Source organism: Narcine bancroftii, chromosome 6 (assembly GCF_036971445.1).
Source record: "Narcine bancroftii isolate sNarBan1 chromosome 6, sNarBan1.hap1, whole genome shotgun sequence".
Lineage (NCBI taxonomy): Eukaryota > Metazoa > Chordata > Chondrichthyes > Torpediniformes > Narcinidae > Narcine > Narcine bancroftii.
This window is the reverse complement of record NC_091474.1, coordinates 83,028,490-83,053,095: the sequence shown is the minus strand read 5'-3', so window position 1 is coordinate 83,053,095 and position 24,606 is coordinate 83,028,490. Positions and strand designations below refer to the sequence as shown.

Here is a 24,606-nt window from a genome sequence, read left to right as displayed (position 1 = left end):
GAAGAAGAGAAAAGCAAGACAATGGATGTATCTTTTTTTAAAGAATATTTGGAATCAGTGAAAGAATGGCAATTACAAGAATTTAATGAGATAAAAAGAAGAATTAAGAATGCAGAAGAAAGAATGAATAAAATGGAAGTGGCCATATCAGAATTGGCAAAAAGAGTGGAAAATATGGAAAAACGAGAAACATTTGTAGATATGGAAGTAAAAGACTTAAAAAAGAAATTGGAAGAATCTAATAAAAAAGCTAAAGAAGCACAGGAGCTGTTAGCTCAGAAGATAGATATGATAGAAAACTATAATAGAAGAAATAATATAAAGATAGTGGGCCTTAAGGAAGATGAAGAAGGCAAGAATATGAGAGAATTTATAAAAGATTGGATCCCCAGGGTCCTGGGAAGACCAGAATTACAGGAAGAAATGGAAATAGAGAGGGCACATAGAACTTTAGCCCCGAAACCACAACCGCAGCAAAAACCAAGATCCATTTTAGTAAAATTCTTAAGATATACAACAAGAGAAAATATATTGGAGAAAGCAATGAAGAAAGTAAGAGAGGACAAAAAGCCACTGGAATATAAAGGTCAAAAATTTTTTTTCTATCCAGACATAAGTTTTGAACTCCTGAAGAGGAGGAAGGAGTTCAATACAGCGAAAACGATCTTATGGAAAAAAGGATATAAATTTATGTTAAGGTACCCAGCGGTACTTAAAATAATTATTCCAGGGCAACAAAACAGACTATTCTCGGATCCAGATGAAGCAAGGAAATTTGCAGAACAACTACAAAACAAGCAGAGAGATAAAGACATGTAATAAGAGTAAAAATGACCACGATCTATATGTATGTGTGTAAAGGGGTATGTGTGTGTATATATATAGTGTGCATACATGAATGTATCTGTATTTAGAGGAAAATATATAGAGTATAGACAAGAATTAATAAGGGAGGGAAATGGAATAGAGGGAATAAGGAGGGAATTAAAAGAGTGACCTTTGTTACATATGAAAATTGAAATCTTTTCTGGGGGAGCTGGGTGGGGAGGAGTTACGGTCACTGCAAAATCAGCTGACGTTTGCGAGTGAATTCGCAAATCCAAATGGAGAGGGGAGATGTGGTTGTCCGACAAGGGATAAAGGACAACTCAGGAGGGGGAGGGGAGATTGGGGTTAAAGAAGTTTTAAATAGGAGAATAAGGAAAATGTTTGATGTTTTAGAAATGTTGTCTTATAAAGTGTTCAAAACAAGAAAGCAGAAATGGATAAGAAGGAAAGGTAATGATGGAGAAACGGAAAGGGAAGATAAAGTATAAAATGGCTACGCTGAACAATATGACTTTAAATATTAACGGAATACATAAACAAATTAAAAGGAAGAAACTACTAAATTTACTGAAAAAAGAAAAAATTGATATAGCATTTGTGCAAGAAACACATTTAACTGAATTGGAGCACAAGAAATTAAAGAGAGATTGGGTAGGACACGTAACAGCAGTGTCATATAATTCAAAAGCAAGAGGAGTAGCTATATTAATTAGTAAAAATGTGCCAATTAAAATAGAAGAGGAAATAATAGATCCAGCAGGGAGATATGTAATGATAAAATGTCAGATATATTCGGAGTTTTGGAATCTACTCAATGTATATTCACCTAACGAAGAAGATCAAAAGTTTATGCAAGATATTTTTTTGAAGATAGCAGATACGCAAGGGAACATATTAATAGGAGGGGATTTCAACCTGAATTTGGATTCAAATATGGACAAAACTGGGAAAAAAATTAACAGAAAGAACAAAGTAACCAAATTTATAATTAAATCGATGGAAGAAATGCAACTTTTGGATATATAGAGGAAACAACACCCAAAGGAAAAGGAATATTCATATTACTCGGCTAGACATAAAACATACTCAAGAATAGACCTATTTTTGTTATCAGCTCGTATGCAAGATAGAGTAAGAAAAACAGAATATAAAGCTAGAATATTATCGGACCATTCACCCTTAATATTGACAGTAAAGTTAGAGGACATCCCTCCAAGAATGTATAGATGGAGATTAAACTCCATGTTACTCAAAAGGCAGGATTTTAGAGAATTCATTGAAAGACAAATTAAAATATATTTTGAAATAAACACGGAATCAGTGAAAGATAAGTTTATACTATGGGATGCAATGAAAGCGTTCATTAGAGGGCAAATAATAAGTTATGTAACTAAGATGAAGAAAGACTATAATCAGGAAACAGAGCAGTTGGAAAGGGAAATAGTAAATATAGAAAAAGAATTAGCAATGAAGGAAGATACAATTAAAAGAAGAGAATTGGCAGATAAAAAAATAAAATATGAAACACTACAAACATATAAGGTGGAGAAGAATATAATGAAGACAAAACAGAAATATTATGAACTAGGGGAAAAAACACACAAAATTCTAGCATGGCAGCTTAAGACAGAACAAGCTAAGAAAATGGTATTGGCATCAAGGAAAAAAGACAAACAAATCACATATAATCCAAAGGAGATCAAGGAAAACTTTAGAGAATTCTATGAACAATTATACCAAACTGAAAACGAAGGGAAAGAAGGGAAAATAGATGAATTTCTAACTAAAATTGAACTACCAAAACTACAAATAGAGGAACAAAATAAATTAACAGAACCATTTGGAACAGTAGAAATACAAGAGATAATAAAAAAATTACCAAATAGTAAGACACCAGGAGAGGATGGATTCCCAATAGAATTCTATAAAACATTTAAAGATTTATTAATTCCTCCCATCCTGGAAGTAATCAACCAGATTGATAAAACACAAAGCTTACCAGATTCATGTAAAACAGCAATAATTACAGTAATACTAAAGCAAGGGAAAAATTTTGGGAAGATCTAAACCAAATATTAAATAAAATTACAGAAAACAATATACCAAAGAATCCAGAGATCTTCCTCCTAAGTAACATAAAAAACAAAGAATTTGGAATTGATTTGGAGGATGCACAAAAAAGATTTGTTAAGATAGCTCTAGCCGTAGCAAAAAAATGTATTATGTCAATCTGGAAATCGGAAGATAATTTGAAAATACAACAATGGAATATAGAAATGAATAAATGTATTCCATTAGAAAAAATAACATGTAGTTTAAGAAATAATATTGAAATATTTGAACAAATATGGGAGCCTTACATGAAACACAATAGCGAAAACCTACCGGGGACATTCACTACCTAAATTAACGAAAGGAGAAGGAAATGAAAAGAATTGACTCAGTGGAATTTCTTGTTTATTTTTATTGAATGACAACATTGTTTGACTGGTTTAATGTATCCTAGATTTTGTACTTTAAATGGACGGGAGGGGGGAGGTAGGGAGGGTGGGATGGGAGGAGGGAGGGGGGGGGAGAAAATCGCACTGTATATATTTGAAAAGGAAAAAGTATGTATCATGGTTAATGTGGTTTATGGTGTGAAACATAAAAATTAAAAAAAAAAACACTGTTCTAACTGAGCTTCTTCCTATCACATGAAACTCTGCACTTTTGATTTATTTTTCCATGACCTTGGGCAGGGCTGACAGGCCTGGATAGTGTGCCGAACCAAGTTTTTCACTGTATTTCGGTACACGTGACATGAATCAATTCATTTCAGTTCTATTGCTCATCTAGGTGTTAAATGTGTGAATACCTGTCACCTCCAACACATCAATCAGTGTTTCAGATTTCAGCCACACTGTGGTGGGAGGAGTTCTTCCTCCAGATCTTCTCGTATCTATGATCCTAAACCCATGCTCTCTCTTATAGGGAAAGCCTGAGCAGCTTAGTTAGTGCAACACTGTTATAGCACTGCCCGATTGGGACCAGGCTTCTAATCCTGTGCTGTTTGCAAGGAGTTTGTATGTTCTCCCTGTGTCTGCTTGGGTTCTCCCCAGGGGCTCAAGTTTTCTCCCACCCTTCAAAATGTACCAGGAGTTGTCGATCATTTGGGCGGCATGTCACCATGCTGGTATGTGGAAATTTTACAAAGAATTAATTTTAAAAAAATGTACCTTTATAATTTTGTAATACTCCCAAAGAAGACAATCCCGCCCTGTCCATTCTCTCACAGCTGAAACGCTCATTGGACACATGCACTGTTCTTCTTTATGTTTTGGTGTCCTATTATTTATCCCAGCTTTATTTGCCCTCCCAAAGGGCAAGTCAGGTGAGGATGAATGATGACACCCTAAAACCTTGCACCCTTGTATTTTTCAAGATTAAATTTCATCTGTCACTGATCAATGTTGTTCTGAAACATTATATTGTCCTTGTAACCAGCTTGTAGTCGTCACTGTATTGATTTCTTCTTTGTGAAACCCCAGATACTTCTGTCAAAAATTGACATCTTCCATTTTTAAAATGTTTTCTTTTTCAGTTGATATCGGAACTTCAAGTGGAGTTCTCTGTCAGTGACCAGCAAAGTGTAAGTAGAGTTCTTTCAGCTGGGTTTAAGAATCATGATGTTTATTCATTTTCAGCAAAAAGTAAATTTATTTGTAAGTTTTCAGATGAGTTAAAAATATTCTTCAAAGTAGGGTTGTTTTTGTAATGACACTGATTTACTCCAGTTTACAAACAAGTAAAGAGTGCACTCACTCATTTCATGGAGTTGACTTTCCTTATTCTCTTCAGACACAACATTGCATTCTTCAGCTCCCCAAACACTACCCAACCAAACCCCTCTGACCTTCTCGTTGGCTCATGGGTTGATCCTGAAGCTCTCATTCTCCTCCTCCAGTGTCTGAGGTCCATCACCAGTATACTGACGCTTAACACACCCGCGCATGTGCACTATTACTCCTGTGCGTTGTTTCGCTTACGTCCTTAGCCGTGACCGGCCCCACTCCTAACAAAGATAAGAACGCAACGGCAACATTTCCAGAATAAAAGAAGAATATTTGATTCACGTGATGGAAGAATAATTGACCTTCTTAAAATTGCATAAATTAATTTGGATTTAATCATTTTATTTCTTCTTCCGCCACTCCCACCCACCAGTTGACCTCCAGCTGTTCATAGATATTACCAGTGGCTGGGGAGACTCATAGCAATGGTTGTCTTGCTTGCTGGGTAATACATATTTTTAATTTAAAAGAAATGTAAACATACAGCACAGTAACAGGCCCTTCTGGCACACGAGCCCATGCCACCCAAAGATACCCATGTGACCACTTAACCAATTAACCCCAGATGTTTGAAGAGTGGGTGGAAACCCATGGAGTCACAGGGAGACCATGCAAACTCCTTACAGACCGTGCTGGCATTTGAACTCTGGTCATTGGAGCTAACCGCTACACTAACAGTGCCACCCATGCTTATGGATAGGTCTTGAAGTAGCCGTCGTTTCTTTTGTTTTCAGTGTTTGGTTTCTGCTGCACAGCTTTCAAGTTCTTGGGCTTTGTAGAAAACTACACCATTCAGTAAATAAGGTTCAGGAGGACTTTCCTCTTTCAGCTTCTCCAAGCCGGACGAAGCCCAAGTGATTTTTGCTTTGGGGTTTCAATCTTGAATGTCTATGTTTGCATAGAATCCAACAGAGAATATTGGCAAGTAAAGCATATTGGAAATAAACAAACTGATGCTGTTTCATCTGGCTGTACAAATGTTCCCCTCCCTTCATTCTGAATGTTCCACACTGGGGTGCCCTTTGGGACAAAGGCATCTCCACAATTATGTTTAAGACTGTTGTACTTTCCAGCTCCAGTTATTGCACTGAGAGTAACTGGAGAGTTAACACATGCCCTGCTATTCTGTTAATTGCTGCCCAGTTTCAGTCCGAGCCTTTTGGTGACCAAGTGGAATAAACGGGGGAAGTGGGCATGAAGGTTGTGTATTGCAGAATGTCCTATCCATTATGAAGGACAGAAAGACAAATGGGCCAAGTTTTCCCGTTTTAACGGCAGAGAATCCTTGGTGACTGGTCATCACTGCTCGAAGTCCTTGGGGACTTATGCACATCTAATCTGAAGTGGAGATACCAATGTTGCTATCAGTGACTCAGTTCCCTCGGGAAATTCGTGACAGTGTAGGGGAAAAAAATGGGATTAGTGAATGAGTGTGGGTGGATGCTTGATGGTGCTGACACTGTTGGCCAGCTGACCCATTACTGTTCTTTTTAATTCACTTCCCATGATTCCCCTGGACCTGTGTTTGTTGCAACTTTTTCGAGCAGTGTTGAGCAGGAGAAGACCATTCAGCCAATTGTCTTCCAATCTGGCCACCAGTGAGTTAATTGACGTGACTATGCTCTGTAAGATCAAAGTAGGCCTGATAGTCAAGTGGAATGGAGTTTATTCCTTTGTGCAGTGGTGGGATGCGAGCAGGACACCAGCATTTATTTCCCACCTTTAAGTGTCCTTGAAGGTGGTGGGAGCCTGTTCCTTCAACTTCCACAGGATGGTTTGCTCAGCCAGGCAGAGAACAGGTGAATTGCTGCGGACCTGAAGTGACATGAAAGCCAAACTGGACTAAGACGACAGATACTCTGCCCTGAAAGGTTTTAGTGAACCAGGCTGTATATGACAACAACCTGTTTTGTGGCTACCATCCTTGAAGCTGGTCTCAAATTCCTGATTGCTTTGTTTACTGAATTTAAATTCCATGGGGTTTGAACTTGCCTGTGTCTGGAATGTTATTTCCAGATTATTGGTCAGGAAATTTAATGACCCCTGCACTTGTAATTATTGTTTGGGAGCAGCTTCATAGTAACATGTGTTGGGGTCATCGTGCTCTGAGTGATTGGTGCAGTTGCAGTTTTCACGTCAAAGGAAGGAGCTGCTTCCCTAGGCTTCAATGATTGGTCTCTGTTGGGAGAAAGTGAGTTGAAAGGAATTGTACTTTGGAATTCAGAAAATTGGGAGTGAAGATATGAGATTCTGAGAGGTGCTGGTGAGTGTAGAGCTCGTCGAAAGAACCAAAGACTTGTTGATCCAAACCAAGGCTTTTATTAGCAAAAGACAGGAGCTCTTCACAGGTGGCCGACCAATCCAGAATGATCCGACCTGGCTAGGGACACAACTCTTTAAGGCCCAGACAGTAGGTGTGGCCAGTCGCTGTAAGCACAGTCATTACACTCTAGATACTGTAACTATATACATTGGTGATAGGTCTGTACTATCACATTCACCCCTTCTTGGAGAACTGACCCTGGGGTGGAAGGGCTGAAGAGGGAGAAGGGAAGGAAGGGGTAGGTTAAGGACTATAGCGGTCAGGGGGTCTGACCATCCGGCGTGACCGCCGTGGTGCCGGGATTGGGGTCGCTGGAGTGGTGTCGCCAGCGGGGTCGTCGGGTGCGACCGCTCCTTTGCTCAATCCCCCAGCTGTGTTATCGGCAGGGTGGCCTGGGTTGTTGGGGTGCTGTCGGTCATTCTGTTCCGGCACGGGGCCTGGGGAATAAAGAGTTGGGGAAGGTTGAGTTGGGGGGGTTGTTGGGCCTACTGCGTCCTGAGCTAGGTCCTGCACCGAAACAGTGTCCTCCCGCCCGTCTGGGAACTCAACGTAGGCGTAATGCGGGTTCGCGTGGAGTAGAGTCACTTGGTTGACCAAGGGGTCGTTCTTTGAGTGCTGGACGTGGCGTCGCAAAAGGACGGGGCCAGGGACAGTGAGCCATGCCTGTACAGTGGTTCCTGATTCGGATTTCCTCAGGAAAAGAAACATCCTTTCGTGGGGGGTGGCATTTGTTGCGGTACATGGGAGGGAGAGGATGGAGTGTAAGGCACTAGTGGGAACCTCCTGCCAGTGAGAGGTGGAGAGACCATTAGACCGGAGAGCCAGTGTAACCGCTCTCCAGATGGTGGCATTCTCCCTCTCGACCTGGCCGTTACCGCGTGGGTTATAGCTGGTGGTCCTGCTTAAAGCGATACCACACTCCAAAAGGTACTCTTGCAGCTCTGCGCTCATGAATGAGGACCCCCTATCACTGTGGATGGAATTGGGGTACCCGAAAATGGCGAAGATACTGTAAAGGGCCTGTAGCACTGAGGTGGCGGTGGTATCTGGGCAGGGCACAGCGAACGGGAAGCGAGAGTGCTCATCGATGGCCGTAAGGATGTAGTTATTATGGTTGGTCAACGGTAGGGGCCCCTTAAAGTCTACGCTAAGACGCTCGAAGGGGCGGGTGGCTTTGATAACGTGGGAGTTCCCCGGACGGAAGAAGTGGGGCTTGCATTCAGCGCACACCGAACAGGCTCGGGTCATGGAGCGAATCTCCTCGACTGTGTAGGGTAGGTTGCGCGCCTTCACAAAGTGGACAAACCTAGTGACCCCTGGATGACAGAGCGCCTCATGGAGTTTCTGTAGTCTGTCCATCTGTACGCTGGCGCACGTCCCCCTGGAGAGCGCGTCAGGTGGGTCGTTGAGCTTACCAGGCAGGTACAGGATGTCATAGTTAAAGGTGGAGAGTTCAATTCTCCATCTGGCGATTTTGTCGTTTTTTATCTTACCTCGCTGGGCACTGGGACCTGCTGTGATTGTCCCTCCCGCAGAAATAACATTTTGGGTTCGCAAGGGGCAGTGTAGCAGCAGCTGGCCAGTTAGCATTTTGGGTGGAAAATGGGCATTTAGCTTCTGGATCATCTTGGATGACAGGGTCACTGGCCTGAAACTTTCTCTCTCTATTTCTGTCCATAGATGCTCCCTACCCATGGCTAGTTTCAGCATTCTTTTAAAAAAAAATCTCAACTGTCAGCTTCAGCAGTTTTTTTTTAAAGTTCCTGTATTTTGTTGTATTTGTCCAAAATGTCTGTCCATGAACAATATTCGTACCATTGTTTTAAGATGGTAATTGGATTTGGTGTTTTCAGCTTAATGGTGAACATTCTATTCACAATAATGAGTGAAGGCGTTAAACATTTATGAGGTCTAAATATTGCATTGGCTTTTTGTCCTTTTAATCTGAAGTTGTGAATGAAAGCGAATGGATACCCGCTTTGAAATGCTTCTGACTGTATATTGAAGTACAATAGTGAACGGTTAAATGTGCAGGCATTGCATCAGAGTTCCAAAAATACTGTTCTGATTACGGTTCATTGTACTGATTACCTGCACAAGTCATAACTGGTTGCACAGTCAGTGATCTGCATGTATTAATCAAGCTTTTTCGCGCTTGCCGTAATGCCGATTGATGAGATGGTGGCATTGCCCTCGCTTGTTCTAGGGGAAAGGAGGTGGTGGGCGAGGGTCTCAAAGTGAAGGTTAACAAATGCAAATGCTGCTGGCCCCTTGTCAGAAAGTGAAGCGAGGGGAATCCATCTATGCCCAAGATTTATTTGATTCATTCAAACTTGAGTGTTGTACAGTTTCTGAAATCCATCTTGACTTTTAATTTGCAGGTGATTAAAGGCATTGTCAACATTCAAGTGGGTGACGTCAATGACAACCCACCCGTGTTCCATAACCAGCCATATAGTGTGCGGATCCCTGAGGTAAGTGCCAATCTTGGGGAGGAACCTAGTATTAAAACCAATCATTGCCTCATTATTAATTTACCACAAGTCCACAAGGTCATCAAATTCCTTTCCATCATAAACATACACAGACTGTACTACCTTGAGAATTCAGTTTGTTTTTTTTTAAATCTTGATGGACTTTAGGGGCAATGTGACAGTAAGATTTCTCACCAGATACCAAACCAGATCCTATTTATTGCCACAGAATAAAGCAGAAAAGTAATATTCCAAGAAATGGCCTTTATTCTGTCTCATTCAAGATACATCATTAGCATGGCCTGGGGCTGAACACTTCAAGTTCCAGAAGGCACTTGATTGGGCATTACATCAAAGGTTAGCACAGAAAATAAAAGCACATGATATTGGGGTAATCTACTGCTATGGTCATCAGATTGCTGGCTGTGATGCACTGTCATGACAGTAAGCAGACACAAGATTCAAGACTGAATCTTGGTGAGTGACTGACCTCGAGGGGGGCCGGATGTGGCTTATATCCTGGGCGGATGATTGGCAGCCAGCCTGGTGTTGTTTGTCCTCCAATGATCTTCTTGCAGGTACAGTGGTCACCCTCTGCAGTAGGCTAGTGGTGTATCACCACACTGGCTAATGGAAAATGGAGGAGGCGCGAACAGCTCTTTATCTGTTTGGCAAGACTGTGTATCAAGTCTAAAGATTCTTTTTCTGTCATGTAATAAAACAGGTGTAATCGTACTCAAAATTGCATTTAGTCTGATGAAAGGTAAAGATTTTTTACCCGATGCCTCCTTACAGTCAGAGAAAGAGAAGCAAAAGTGTGTCCCCAGGGTCACCGAGGATTCGCCCCCATAGCCTCTGCAACTGCACAAGACAACTATGAGGCTCCAATAGCTCAATGGTTAGAGCGCTGATATTGTAAGCCAGGGATCGCAAGTTCGTTCCTTGCTGAGGCCTCATTTCTGTGAGGGGTGCTGGACAAAGTGGCAACTTTCGGTCTTCCTTACGGTGGACCAAGTTAAAGAATTTTGTGCATGTTACATTCTCAGTGTGACAATAATGGAACCTTTACCTTTCGTACAGTTCAAGTCATCAGATCCAAACTTTGATGCCAAATTAAAGGACTCTGGATTCCTTCTCCACTGTATAACCTAATTTCACATCCGAGGATGATGTTGAGGTGGTGCAGCATGACGGGGGGTCATCAGCCATATTCTGTGCACAAGGTTTTTTCCTGTGCTTAATTGATCATTGAGCTAAAACCAGCAAAATCAGATGAAATGGCTTGAATGATTCTTTCACTGATTTCCCTCAAGTGTTAATTAACTGCTCCAAATATGTGTGGCAACCGAACATCCTTGCTCTCCTGAATTTCACAGGCATCCCATCTGTACTCTCCACTCACCTCCCACTCTGAAGGTCATTGACTTACAATGTTATCCCTGGTTCTCTGAAAAATACTGCTTGACCTGGTGATAATGTTGGGTGATTTTTTAAAGAAGTTTTGCATCTCATTATCTGACCTGGAATTTACAAAGTGAGTGATAGCTGCAAGATGTACACGTGTCAAACCAACAAATCACTGTTCAGGGGTAAGGGAAAGGCGATATTTTGCAGAACATGTTTACTGCCTTTTGGAAAGTCACAGTAAAAGTGGTGGAAAAATACCAACGTTTTCCTCACATTCTGAGATTATACTCATTCTTGTGGGGATCTGGTTCAAGGACCATTCGTTTTACAACTGAGTATTGCGTTCATGCCCTTCGTAGCTTCATCTATTTCTGTCTCCCTAAATGGCTGACTCTACACCCATGGACTGCTCCAATTCTGTCCTGCTGCATGTCCCTGGTAATTGCTATTGCTGTAATCTGAATTTACGTCCAAATTGTCCTTGCTGCTCTGCTTCTCCCCTCCTCTTCATTGCTACTAAGGTGACCTCTTTAACCCAACGTTAAATCGGCTGCCCTCATATCTCCTAAAGTGCCTCAATGACAATTTTGCTTAGCAAAGCCCCAGTAAAACTTAGGGACATTTTGCAATGTTTGAGGCAAGTTGACACCTATCAGCCCTCAGTGTATGCTTGACACAGGTTTGTAACAAGGTATTTATTTTCTGCTTGCATTGGAAAAATGCAATTTTGAATCATGAATTAGATTTTTATTAAGTTATCTTGCTCTTCTTTGAACCTGAATGGGTGGAGCTGACAATGTCAGAACCTCAAGAGGGTAAACAGTGCACTTTATATAGATACATAACGAACATTTCAGGCTTGAGTCCTTCATGAAGAGATGAGCAAAATGGAGCCAGGCATCTGAGTAAAATGATGAAGGGGAGGAGCACAGTCTTGCACCCATACCTCCTCTCTCACCACCATTGGGGGTCCCAAACAGTCCTTCCAAATGAAGGAACACTTGTGAATCTGTGGCCTTCTCGACATTGGAGAGACTGGACGTAGACTGGGCAATCGCTTCGCTGAGCACCTTTGCTCTGTCCACATCAAAATGACAGATATTTCCCGGTGCTCAACCATTTCAATTCTGCACCCCACTCCAGTGGTGACATGTCTGTCCATGGCCTCGTACTATGAAACGAAGGCCTCCCGTAAATCAGAGGAGAAACACCTAATTTTACATCTGAGCACCGTTCTCCCTCTGTCTTTCCTCCAGCTTTTCACCTCCCTTCCCTCTTAATTCACAGAGCCATCTCCCCTCCCCCTCCCAATTGCTGGTGTGCCCACCCTCCCTTGTCCACCTATTACCTCCTGTCTGTGGGTCTGTGATTCTCCCTTTGGCCCTCCTCTCCCCCATTTTGTTGGGACACCTGCCTACATTTTGCTCACACCTTGATGAAGAGCTCAAGCCTGAAACGTTGGTTATGTCTCTTGATCTTTGCTACTCTGTTTGACCTGCTGACTTTCTCCAGCATTATATTTTTATTTCAATCATGGTGTCTGCAGACTTTTGTGTTTTACTCCTCTCCGATGTAAGAACCTTGTCAACTTTCTGCATATGCTGCTTGATATCCTTCAGTTCTCGACAGAAATTAAGTAGATCACCAGGAAACAAATTCTAAAATCGATGCTGGTTAAACAGGGAAGTCTGCAGGAAATGCAATGTAACCTGTTGAGTTTCCCCAGCAATTTTGTGTATTGCCCTAAAGTCGATGCATTTGTTGAAGCCAGAATAAGAAATACTGGCTCTTTGCATTTGCAACTGCAACCATTGACCCTGTATTATTGGCTGCTCTATGTTTAAGTGGTGCATTTGTCCAAAATCAACGGCCGAGATTGTGTCTGAGATTGTTTTCAGCAAGATTGTATTGATGAGATTGGATTGGATATGCAAGTTCATAAAATGTCAATAAGGGTTACAGCTCGCTGTTAATTAGCAAACATTGTAATAGAATTATTAACTACAAATCTGCTTAACATTGGTCGGTGCAGAAATGTGTTTGTATCAACGAATGGTTTAATCAACCATCAAAGAGTGTAGCATATGAAATGCCCCTTTGACCACATTCTCAATGACATGCACACACAAGGTTTTTATGCACAAAAGCTACGTTATCGCCTGCTCATTTTTTTTTAAAAAAAGGCAAATTTACCTTTTATGCAGAGGATGGAAAAGACAGATTGTGCAATCCTTTTATGTAGCCCAGAGCAGCGCGTCAGCTTTTAGGGGCAAAAGGGGGTGGGATGTGTAGCACAGCAGAGGATGCCCTGTTACAGGCACCCCCCCCCCCCCCCCCACCATACCCCCGCGCCACTGCCTGACAGTCCTGTCAGGAGCGGGTGGCGTGATAGAGAATGGCAGGAGAGTGCCTTGTGGGAGTGGGGTGGCGTGAGGTAATGGGTGGCGTGAGTGAGCGTGGCAGAGTGAGCGAGCACAGCCTGACGGCTCCACTGGCCACTCTGTGACATGCAGCAGGGCAATGGAGCTGTCAGCGCAATGTCAATAATCTTACCTTCCTATTTGAGCACTTTCAACAGCAATTGTTTTATGCAGAGGTGGATGACTGCACTCCACCTCTATGTGTACTCCCTAGGCGGTTGGAAGATGGAGTGAATTCAACCAGTCTGTCTGTCTTCAGACCTTTTATGGAGATAAGAGCAGTGATGTAACGATGGAGAATCTTGGTCTATATCTACAGTGCCTTCCGTCATGTTTGGGACAAAGACACCTTTTGTTCCTTTGTTTGTCCCTGTGCTCCATGTGATTAAAGAACACATTCCAGATTTTATATGTTTATTTGTATGCATTTTGTTTTGACCATGGAGAAATAACTGCACTTTTTATACATCATTTCCCCCATTTCAGGACACCATAATGTTTGGGACATTTGACTTCACAGGTGTGTTTGTGACAACTTGGTTATGTTTAATTACTTCATTGCAGCAGGTATAAGAGAGCCTCAGAAACATGATGACCAGATTACAATTTGCCAAGAAGTATTTAAAAGCGCCTTTAGAATTATGGAAAAAGGTATTGTGGACAGACGAAAACAAGATCAACCTGTATCAGAGTCATGGCGAGAGCAAAGTGTGGAGGGTTAAAGGAACTGCCAAAGATCCAAAGTATACCACCTTATCTGTGGTGGGGTTGTTATGGTCTGGGCATGTCTGGCTGCCACAGGAACTGGCACACTTTTCTACAATGATCAAGTATCTGCTGATGTCAGTAGTAAAATGAATTCTGAGGTGTATTAAATTATCTGCTCAAGTTCAAACAAGTGCCTCCAAACTCATTGGATGGCGAAACAATGATCCCAAGCAGACAGCTAAAGGAGGAAAGGAGTTTTTCCAAAATTAAAAACTGGAAAACTCTTGAATGGCCAAGTCAGTCACAATATCTAAATCCAATTGAACATTCCTTCCGTATGCTGAAGAGAAAACATAAGGCAACAAGCCCCTGAAATAAGCAGGAGTTGAAGGTGGCTGCAGTCAAGACCTGACAGAGCATCACCAGAGAAGATACTCAGCACCTGGTCATATCTATGAAACGCAGACTTCAAGCCGTCATTTCATGCAAGGGATATGCAGCTGAGTGCTAAATATGACGACTAATATATATATATATATATATATATACCATTGCTATGTCCCAAATATTATAGTGGACTGAAATGAGGGGACTATAAAAAGTAATGTAATTTCTACGTTGTCAAACCAAAATGTACTCAAATAACCTTGAATAATATCTGGAATGTGCACTTTAATCACATATGAATGGTTTGATTATAAATCTAAAATTGTGGAGCATGGGCAAAAAAATGAAAAAAAAATTTTCTTTGTCCCAAACATTACAGAGGGAACTGTATTGGGAGGCCTGGAGTATAACTCCATCACAGCACCTTTCTTAGTTCTGAGCTCTCCCCATCTCATCTCGGAGAACCCTCCACTGTGTCCCCACACACTTTCTCCAATGTACAAACATCCTTTCTGGTGGTCGTGAGAGTGGGCTGCGTTCAGGCATTTGGTCAAGTGTCCTGAGCCCATCTGGTCGAATTGATGCTCACTGCTAGCTAGAAGGGGGAAGTCGGAGCACACGGAACCTGCTCTCCCGGGGCTGGGTGGAGTCCTGCAGTTAAAGAGGCTGTGGGGTAACATAATTCAAGGTTATGTTCAGTGGGGTGGGGCAAACAAAAAAAGAAACCAAAGTGCAAAATAGCAAAAATGGTAGTCTGATTGTGTTGAAGCAAAATCTAATGATTTGTGATCCTTTACAGTGCATTGTTATTACATTGAATCCATGTGCTTTGTGACCAATTTCACTGGATTTCTAAATGGAAATTAGTTGTATGAAAACTTGTCGACTTCCTTAGCCGGATGTTTAATTGCTCTGAATCCCTTTTTTCAGAAGTCGTGTGCCATCATATTGCCCACAATGCTTTAAAATATCAATTAAAAAACACCAGTGTAAGACCACAGGACTTAAGAGTAGTCGGCCACTGAACCCGTCAAGTTCACTCAGTCATTCCATCGTGAACTGATCCATTCTCCTACTCAGCCCCACTCCCTGGCCTTTGATACTCTTTCAATCTCTGCCTTAAATACACCTGACGTCCTCCCCAGCTGCCCTTCGTAGCAAATTCCATAGGTTCACCACTCTGTTTTAAATGGGAACATTTTAGTCTTGAAATTGTGCTCGCTTGTCGTAGACTCCCCTACCGTGGGAAACAACTTTGCCACATCTACCTTGTCCAGGCTTTTCAATATTTGAAATGTTTCTATGAGGTCCCCTTTCATTCTTCTGAACTCCAAGGAGTACAATCCAAGAGCCGTCAAATGTTCCTCATATTCTCATCCCCTCATTCCAGGAATTATTCTTGTAAACCTCTCCAATGCCAGCACATCTTTTCTTAAAAAAGGAGCCCAAAACGGGCCTCACCTTTTAATGCCTCAATATCAATCCCTGCTCTTGTATGCTATTCTGCTGGATATGAATGTCAACATTGGATTTGCCTTCTTCACCACCACCTCAACCTGGAAGTTAACCTTTCAGGTATCCTGCAGGAGGCCTCACATCTGTTTGCACCTCCAAATTTTGAATTTTATCCTCATCCAAATAGTCTGCCCATCTATTTCTTTTACCAAAGTGCAAGACTGTACACTTTCCAACATTCTATTTCATCTGCCACTTCTTTGCCCATCCTCCAAAGCTCTCAAAGTCTCCCTGCAGCCTCTCCATTTATTCCTCACAATCTGTCTGTGTTTCACCTGCAAACGTAGCCTCAAAGTCAATGATTCCATATCATTAACATACAACTAGCAGCGAAAGTTGATTCCAGCCACTGCAAATGCATCGAGATGGTGCTCAGTGGATCAATGGCTCTCTCTCCCCAGCATCTACCATCAAGCACAGGTCATGTGATTATGAACCAGTTCCATCCCCAGGGCGATCTGACACCCGCGTGCCGATCTGTCAGCATGCATACTGGCACGTTAACTGGTAGATTGGCAGTTAATTACTGGGATAGAGTGCCAGTGTGAATGGGCTATTAGTTTGTGGGATCTCACTGTTACAGTTACATCCCAAATAAATCGGGCGATGTGGAAATGATTAAAGTTGGTGCAAAGGACTTGCAGGTAGTTTGTTTTATTGGTCTGATTAATGGACAGACTCAGAAATCTCAGAAGACTGAATCATCGGCTCAGACAGTGCATTGCGTAAATTATTTAGGATCCAGGAATAATTTTACAGCTTAATTTGTGAAATAAAAATCAAAATGCTTATTCATTAATAAAGTATGAAGAAGACTTTTCCAATTCCATAAAATTTTCTTTGTGGCACCATAATGATCCCTTTGTCATCTTAAAGGATCATTCAGTATTGGCGTCGCAGGACCTGATTCCTGAAGTTAGATGTGACAAACCTCATTAAATTTGCATGTATTCATTTTATGCTAATCACTGTCCTCTTACTGATATTTGATTCTTGGTAATAGAGTTTTATGACTCTCCAATTTGCAGAATGTCTAGTGCCTTGCAGCCTTTCTTGTAGATTGGTTAAGGACTGAAATATATTTGCAACTGACCTTCAGTACCTATTTGCTGTGATAAATTCGCCATGTCGTCCATCACGATGACTCTGGCAGAGAAAGGGATGCACGCATTTCCCACAGTCCTTGAAATGGTACAAATTCCAACTCTGCTTTAAGAAAGACTTGGAAATGCTGGAGGAGCTCAGCCTGTCTCACAGTGTCCGGGTTGGGGTGGGGGGTAAAGATATATTACTGACATTAAAGGTCCTGAGCCCTTCTTCAAGGTACAAGCAAAGAACTGGAAGGCATCAGAATAAAGACTGAAGACTGGCAGGGGGAGGAGACCAGACCAACAGAATGTGTTAATTGGATATGATGAGAGAAGAGGTAAGAACAGATTTTGTCTCTGTGAAAGGAGACAGAGGGAAAAGGGAAGAGAGAGAGAGCTGTGGGAAAAGTGATGGGGAAGAAGAAGTGCGGGAGAATTAAAGGAAACTGGAAAAGTCTCAGGCCACCCACAAATTGGAGGAACAATGCCTCATCTTCCATCTGAGTACCCTCCAACCGGATGGCATTAACATCGGTTTCGCCAGTTTCCATTTACCCCCCCATGCCGCCTTCTTCCCCGTCACCTTTCCCCCAGCTCTCCCTCTCTTATCACATCCAATTAACACCCTTTGTTGCTCTGGACTCCTCCTCCCATTCTTCAGTCTTTATTCCGACACCTTCCTGTCCATAATTTATTCCTTGAAGAAGGGCTCAGGCCTGAAATGTCAGTAATGTTTCTTTACTTCCTATGGACACTGCAAGACCTGCTTTTCTGTGTGTGTTTTACTGAAATCCCAGGATCTGCAGACTTTTGTGCTTCTCGTGGTAAGTTGATGTGAAATTGTGTCAATTAACAGACCTGTGAAGCCCCCTGAGATGTTTGCTCATGAGAGTGCAATTTTAATTTTTTATATTTAAATTTAGACAGGCCCTTTTGGCCCTCGAGCCTGTGCCACCCAATTGATTGACAACCCCTGATACAGTTTGAAGGGTGGGAGGAAACCAGAGCATGCAGAGGAAACCCATACAGACACGTGGAGAACATATGAACTCCTTGCAGACAGCGCGGGATCTGAACCCCTGGTGCTGTAACAGTGTTGCCGCCCTCAATTTATCTTCCTGTGACCTGAAGAAAGTTTCAAAGTCTTGGAAAGTTGGTTGATGGGTGATTAATGAAACTAATTCAGATACTAAATATTACATGTGTCACACATCACATCTGCAACAACCTACTCACTGATAGAATATACGATTTGTTTTGTCATGAAAGGAGCCAAGGTTAAAATTGCCGATGTAGCTAATTTATGAACACATATCAAAGATTGCATTCAGTGGAAGTGTTTTAATTAAATTCACACATGCTGAGCAAATTTGAATCTGGAACAACTAATTTTACTTGTCTGTATTTTAATAACTCGACTACAAAAACATGTTTAACCGCTTTACTTCAGCTCCATGGAGCGTGACTTGACATGAGCATTCACCAAGGGACTTGGATTGGGTATGTAATTTCCCATAGAAGGATCTGTCTGTCTGCTGCTTCACTAATTCCGCCAAGTCTTAAACAAAGGGAAATCTGTTAACCCCCCTCATGTCAGGCCACAATGACCAATTTTGCAGCCAGCCACTTCTGTTTTTGAGAGTGCTGTGTCTTTTTCTCTGCATCAAACCCTTCTGTGTAATTGCCCTAAGTAAGGATCTGGATTGAGACATTGGTACGTGCTGTACTGTTTGTTTCACATCTTAGTAAAGATAGAGAAATGCTGGAGGAACTCAGCTCCTATTGTCCAAAGGAGGTAAAGATGTTACCGACGAGCCCTTCATTTAATCTCCAATGACCTCTGTACTACCCTAACCATCACACCATTCCAGGACTACCAAAGATCTCTTTGTTCTATTGAAATATTAAATTGATTTTTTTTAGCACTAACTGCAGTTGTGAATATTTATCTTTTTCTGTATTTTCTTTTTTCTCATGTGGAAATTAAATTATTAATTGTTTGTGTTTTTATGCATCTGTATATCTGCAACATATGCATCTGTATATCTGCAGCAAGAATTTCAGTGTCTCCATACATTGTACTTGTGTACATGACAAACTCTCATCAATGGCAACTTTTTGACCAGAATTCCTTCATCTCACTGGTGATTGTATTCATATTGCAATGTTCTGACTTGAGACCCTGTCTTTGCTCATCTGCTGAAACGGTTCCCCATGCCTTTGAGATCTCTGCATTTGATCTTTGCAAACTTTAGATGGTCAAGTTCCATCCTGAGATGGCACCCTCTGCTCCTGGTCTCTCACACCATTCAACGGGACGGTCACTGGGTCACGTAAGGGATCGGAGAACTGCAACTCATTTTACATGTCAGCAATGCTGTTGGCTGAGATTGCAGAAGTTGCTCTTTTAGGGTGGTTTGTTGCAGATTAGTACAGATCACAGTTGACGGGATCTTAATTAGATCTCAGTCATAACACTGAACAAATTTTTTTTTTCCTGAAACGTTTGCTTCTTGATTTTAAATAAAAATGGGGGATTATGATAGATAACTTCAACAAAGATAATTTCAGATTTGCTACATCATGTCAGAAGATGGAGAAACATTTTATTGAATTGAGCCTGTTTAATCACACAATGATGTTGACACGTTGCATTAGTTCAACTGACCTCAAAATGTTTTGCTGCTGATTTTAATTGATACTCAACATCTGATGCCTCTTGTGTCAGTGTCCAACAATAGTCAGCCAGCATTGATGGATTCCAGTTGCCCTGATACCCCTTTTCCATGATCGCAAGGTCACTGATCGGCAGGGAAGAAATCCAAGTGCAAATGCAGAAAAGGAATTTTCAATGACATGTTACACTTCACGGTTTTGTGTGCTTGAAGTAGACCTAAACATGACAGGAAATCACAAAAATAGGTTATTTCTTAAAAAAAATACATTGTAGGAAAATTGTAAGGTGGTTTTCATGATCAGCAGCCCAAAATCCATAAAATACACCCAGAAATGTTCAGGAAGCAAAATTTTCATTGTCCAATGTAATTAGGATGTGAATACAGATTTGTATTAGAGATTAGACCACTGCCAGACAACTGGCACCTATAGCTCTTTCCTGATGGTAGCAGCAAGAACAGACCTTGTGATGGGTGTCATGGTGATTGCTGCTGCTCTCTGATGGCAGCATTCCCTGTAGATGTTCTCGATGGTGGAGAGGGTTTTGCCTGCAATGTCCTTGGCTGTGTTCACTACCTTTTGTAAGGCTTTACGCTCAGGGATATTGGTGTCCCCATTCACTCACATGATGTGACCAGTGTTGGCAAGCCAACATTCGTTTCTTGGTTATTATTGCCCCTGAACTGAGTGCCCACTTTATAGGACAACATGAAATGGGCCAGGCATCACAAATGCGAAATGACAGAGTGAAATGTGCAAACAGTCTAATGTCCACCTTCTGAATCAGATTTCGTGCCTTTGAAAAATATTGCTCATTGTACACTGAGTTCCATTTCAAGGTCTTTTTGTGGGCTTGTGACCCAAAATATTGAGCGTTAGCTTTGTATGGATCTTTATTCACTTTCCCACCCATTCCAACCCCTCCACCCTTCCTCCAAAAAATCTTGACCGCTCTGAAGTCTTGAAGAGATTTGTTCAAACCAATTTACTCAAAATCTCATTGCAATGTTAGGTTTTCTGAGGATTTGAATTTATTCCACAGATAGCAAAATCTTATTTTATATTGTATGCTTCCTCTTTGATAAAGATTTGCTTCATAAATGCTTCTGGGCTGAGGTGTCTTGTGGCCATAATTTGTTATATAAATGCAAGCCTTTATCTCTTCTATTTTGTTCTTTATTATAAATTTATGTGATTAAAAATAAAGTTTGGAGATAGGGTGATGCAATTAAAGAATTCTTTTTTTTAAAACAAGTGCAGTTATTCAAGTCTTATTCCGTTAAGTAATTTATGAATCGCGTCATTAGCATTCAGTGGTAGAACGTATTTTTATGAATGGTGACTGTAGTGGTTGCATCTCAGAATTTCTGTGTGTGTCCTACAACTGAATGAACAGCAACTTTCATCTGCGTTGGTTTCTCTTTGGGGTTCGTTGGAGGCCAAATGGAATATTAAGCCATAAATTAAATCCTTTCAATTAAGCAGTTACAGCCAACTGTGGAAATGATTACTGAGTGAAAGACTTAATTGGAATTTCTCTTTACGGAGACAGGATTAAATCACGGTGAAACATTTAATTTTCCCTTCATTGCCTCAATATATTATTGCACAATCACCAGCTTGTATTGCTTGGCCCTATCAACAGGCCATTCACATACCACTTTAAGTATTCCCTATGCCCTAGATGCTCTGTGATTAGTAAGGGATTACTTAAGGTGGTATTCGTATAGAAAGAAAAAGTTTGAAAACCACTGTTTTAATTGTACCTAATTGACTCGTGATGTGCATAGTTTCATAATTTCAAATGAAATGGGCCAATGACAATTTTTCTCAAGCAAAATATTTCAGTCACAATTGGGTCTGGAGCAGTGATTCTCAACCTTCCCTTCCCACTCATACCACTTTAAGCAATCCCTTACCAATCACAGAGCATCTAGGGCATAACATGGTATGTGAGTGGAAAGAAAAAGGTTGAAGACCACGGACCTGCAGTGATGCTGACATTTGATGCAGCGATTGTCAACCTGTTGGCTATGGCCCCCTCAGGACACTGCTCAATTTTTTTGAGCCCATCTCTGTGAAGATGCAGTCAAGTTTAGTTGGTTTCTTCCGCACTTCTCTCCTACCAACTAAATAAAAAAATACTTTATTTCAGTCTGTATTTTCCCACCTTCCATCAATATCCCCATTGAAAAAGGCTGATGTAATGAAGGAGAAACTTCTGCCAGGCATAGTTTGTGCTTTACAATAGAGAAAAATGCTGCAGAAACTCAGCAGATCATGCTGGACCCTTCATCAGATCTATCATGAGACAACACTGGTTATCCTCCATCTCCTTTTGGATGCTGCGTGAGTTTCCCCAACACACTTGTGTAGTGAACTCGACCCCTGCATCTGCAGATGTTCTTGGTTAACTCCAGAGTTCACAGGCTGCAGCAAATCTGATCAGGGGTGTGTCTTCAATTTTAACTGAATGTTAAACATTGACAATTCATTGCAAGATAAGATCACAAGATTGTGGTGATACACCACTAGCCGACTGCAGGGGGCAACTTGTGTACCTGAGAAGAGCACTGGAGGACAAGGCAATACCTGGCCGGTTGTCAATCAGCCGACCTGAATGGACCAAGCCCCACCCGGTCGGCTGCCAATCACCCTCCAGGATATAAGCTAGATCCAGCCCCTCAAGGTCTGTCTCAGAGTCTGCAAAGCACTCTCACAGCCAGCTCAGTGGAAGTTTATGTAGAATAAAGCCTGTTGAACAGTCTTTATGTTTTGTGTCTGCTTTCTTCTCAATAGCACATCACACAGATAAAGGAACAGAAGCAGGTCACTAGGCTCATTGGGCAATGCGGGTTGCAATTTCCCCCCCCCCCCCACCCCCACCTTAATTAATCTTTGGGTATGCAAACCAAAATTGAGAGCCTACCATTTGTTGTAATGCCACAATTGGTTCCATGTTTAAACTGTTCATAACATTTGGTAGAATCCCTACTGGACTGCAGAGCCATGATATTCTAAATATTCAGACACTTTTTAATTGAGAAAAGTCGTGGGCCATTTTGATTGGGTATTCCACTGGATGGTGCCTCACTTGGCCTCTGAAGTTGGTGCTGCTCTATCAAGCGGCTCTGAGTTGGAAAGCCCTTTGCCCCATTGCATGCAAAGTTCAAGATCCTCCACATTGCTTTGTTCAGCTGCTGAAGATTGCACGCATAGCTGCTGCCTCGCTGCTCTGGAAACCTGGCTTCAGTCCTGATCTTGGCTGCTGCCTCTGTTGCATGTTCTGCCTGTGATCATGTGAGTCCCCTCCAGTTTCCCTTGCTTTCTCCCATGACCCAAAGATCTACATGTTGGTGGCTTAAGAAAGCAGCCTCTATCCTCAAGGACACCCTTCCCACCACCCAGGCCATGGCCTCTTCACTCTGCTACCATCGAGTCTGAGGATGAGCAATCAGTGGCACAAGGACAGCTTCTACCCCTCTGCCATCAGATTCCTGAATGAGCAATGAAACACACTTTGTCTTTTTTATTTCCTGCACTATTTTATTTTGAAATGTCATTCATCGAAATGTTTGCACTGTGATGTGGCCGCAAAGTAATGAATTTCACAACATATTCAAGACAGTTAAGTCTGATTCTTAACCATCCACTGTAAATTATTTTCACTGTCAGTGAGGGGTGGAATCAGTTGAACCAAAGACTTGTTGATCCAAACCAAGGCTTTTATTAACTAAAAGACTGGAGCATATCACAAGTAGGTCGACCAGTCCAGAATGACCTGGTCTGGCTAGGAGCAATCCTTTAAGACCTGCCAGTAGGTGTGGCTACACTCTCAGCCAATCACAGTCATCCTACACTACCATCTGTACATAGACACATTAGTGATAGAATCTGTACTAATGGTGTAGGAGGGGGATGGAATATCAGGAATGTTGGAAAATAATGGGATCAGTGAGTTCATCAGTGGTCAGCATGGATTTAGTGCAGTTTGCAACAAAACACTGAATTTGTCTGTAATGACTAGCTGCTAAGAACACTTGAGAAATGAAACCTTCATTGCTTATCCATCAATCTGCATTTTATTCTGGTCAAAATTCTCAACTTGTAATCAACTTCCTAGTTAATCTGCGAGAATATTTTTAGTGCTTCTATACATTTCAAAATTCTTTTTGTTGTCATGTAATCAGACCAAAAAAATGTAATATACATGATAGACCAACTCTTTCTGCCCATAAGGCAAACAAAGAGTTGCCGTGAGCATTGACCATTGCCCCGAACGATAAGAGTAAGGGAAGCAAAAGTGTCCCTTCAGAGTGTCTGTGTTCTCTGTTTATTTTCAGATATATTTTAAGATGACCCAGAGGACAAATTTCAAAAAGTTTTTCATTTGAACAAATAAAAATTCATTTGTTTTTTTTTTCCCAGACCAGCAAGGGGATAAGGAATTGTGATATATTAAACTGATTACATGGACATTTTAGTTTGTGTTTACGTTCAGTAAGGTTTAGAAAGCATAATAAGCCATGAGAGGGATGGTGTCGGTCCTCATGGGATGCAAGTTCAAGTATTCAACTTAAATCCTACTGTGGTTGACATCCTGCTATGATCTCTCTGTAAGGCTTCTCGTTTTTGATCTTGAGACAAGTTGGAGAGTGAGGTAGAAATGAAAATTGTTCAAAGCCTGCCAGATTTGGTAGTTAAAGTTCAGTGAATGTATTCTGGGATGGAGCATCTCAGTCATCAGGAGATGCAGGATTGGCTGGACTTGCTTCTCTTGGAGTGAAGGAGACCAAGTTGGGGCCTGATGGGGCTATTTAGGGGCAGCCACAGATAACATGGTGGATAACTCAACACTGTTACAGTGATTGGGGTTCGAATCTGGTGCTGTCTGTAAGGAGTTTGTATGTTCTCCAAATGTCTGCATGGGTTTCCTCCCACCCTTCA

The 24,606-nt window shown here is 41.6% G+C and overlaps 1 protein-coding gene across 13 annotated transcripts in view; it reads left to right on the top strand.

Moving 5' to 3' along the window:
- The window catches only part of cdh23 (cadherin-related 23), an 874,975-nt gene that overhangs the window by 177,810 nt on the left and 672,559 nt on the right, over window positions 1–24,606 (top strand). For 12 of the 13 annotated variants that reach the window (XM_069885557.1, XM_069885556.1, XM_069885568.1 and 9 more), the window contains exons 5-6: window positions 4,412–4,459; window positions 9,366–9,458. In XM_069885557.1, coding sequence (XP_069741658.1) covers window positions 4,412–4,459; window positions 9,366–9,458 — 141 coding nt within the window. Of the gene's footprint in view, window positions 1–433; window positions 848–4,411; window positions 4,460–9,365; window positions 9,459–24,606 lie in introns of those variants that run through there. The other variant, XM_069885558.1, reaches the window with a different exon arrangement.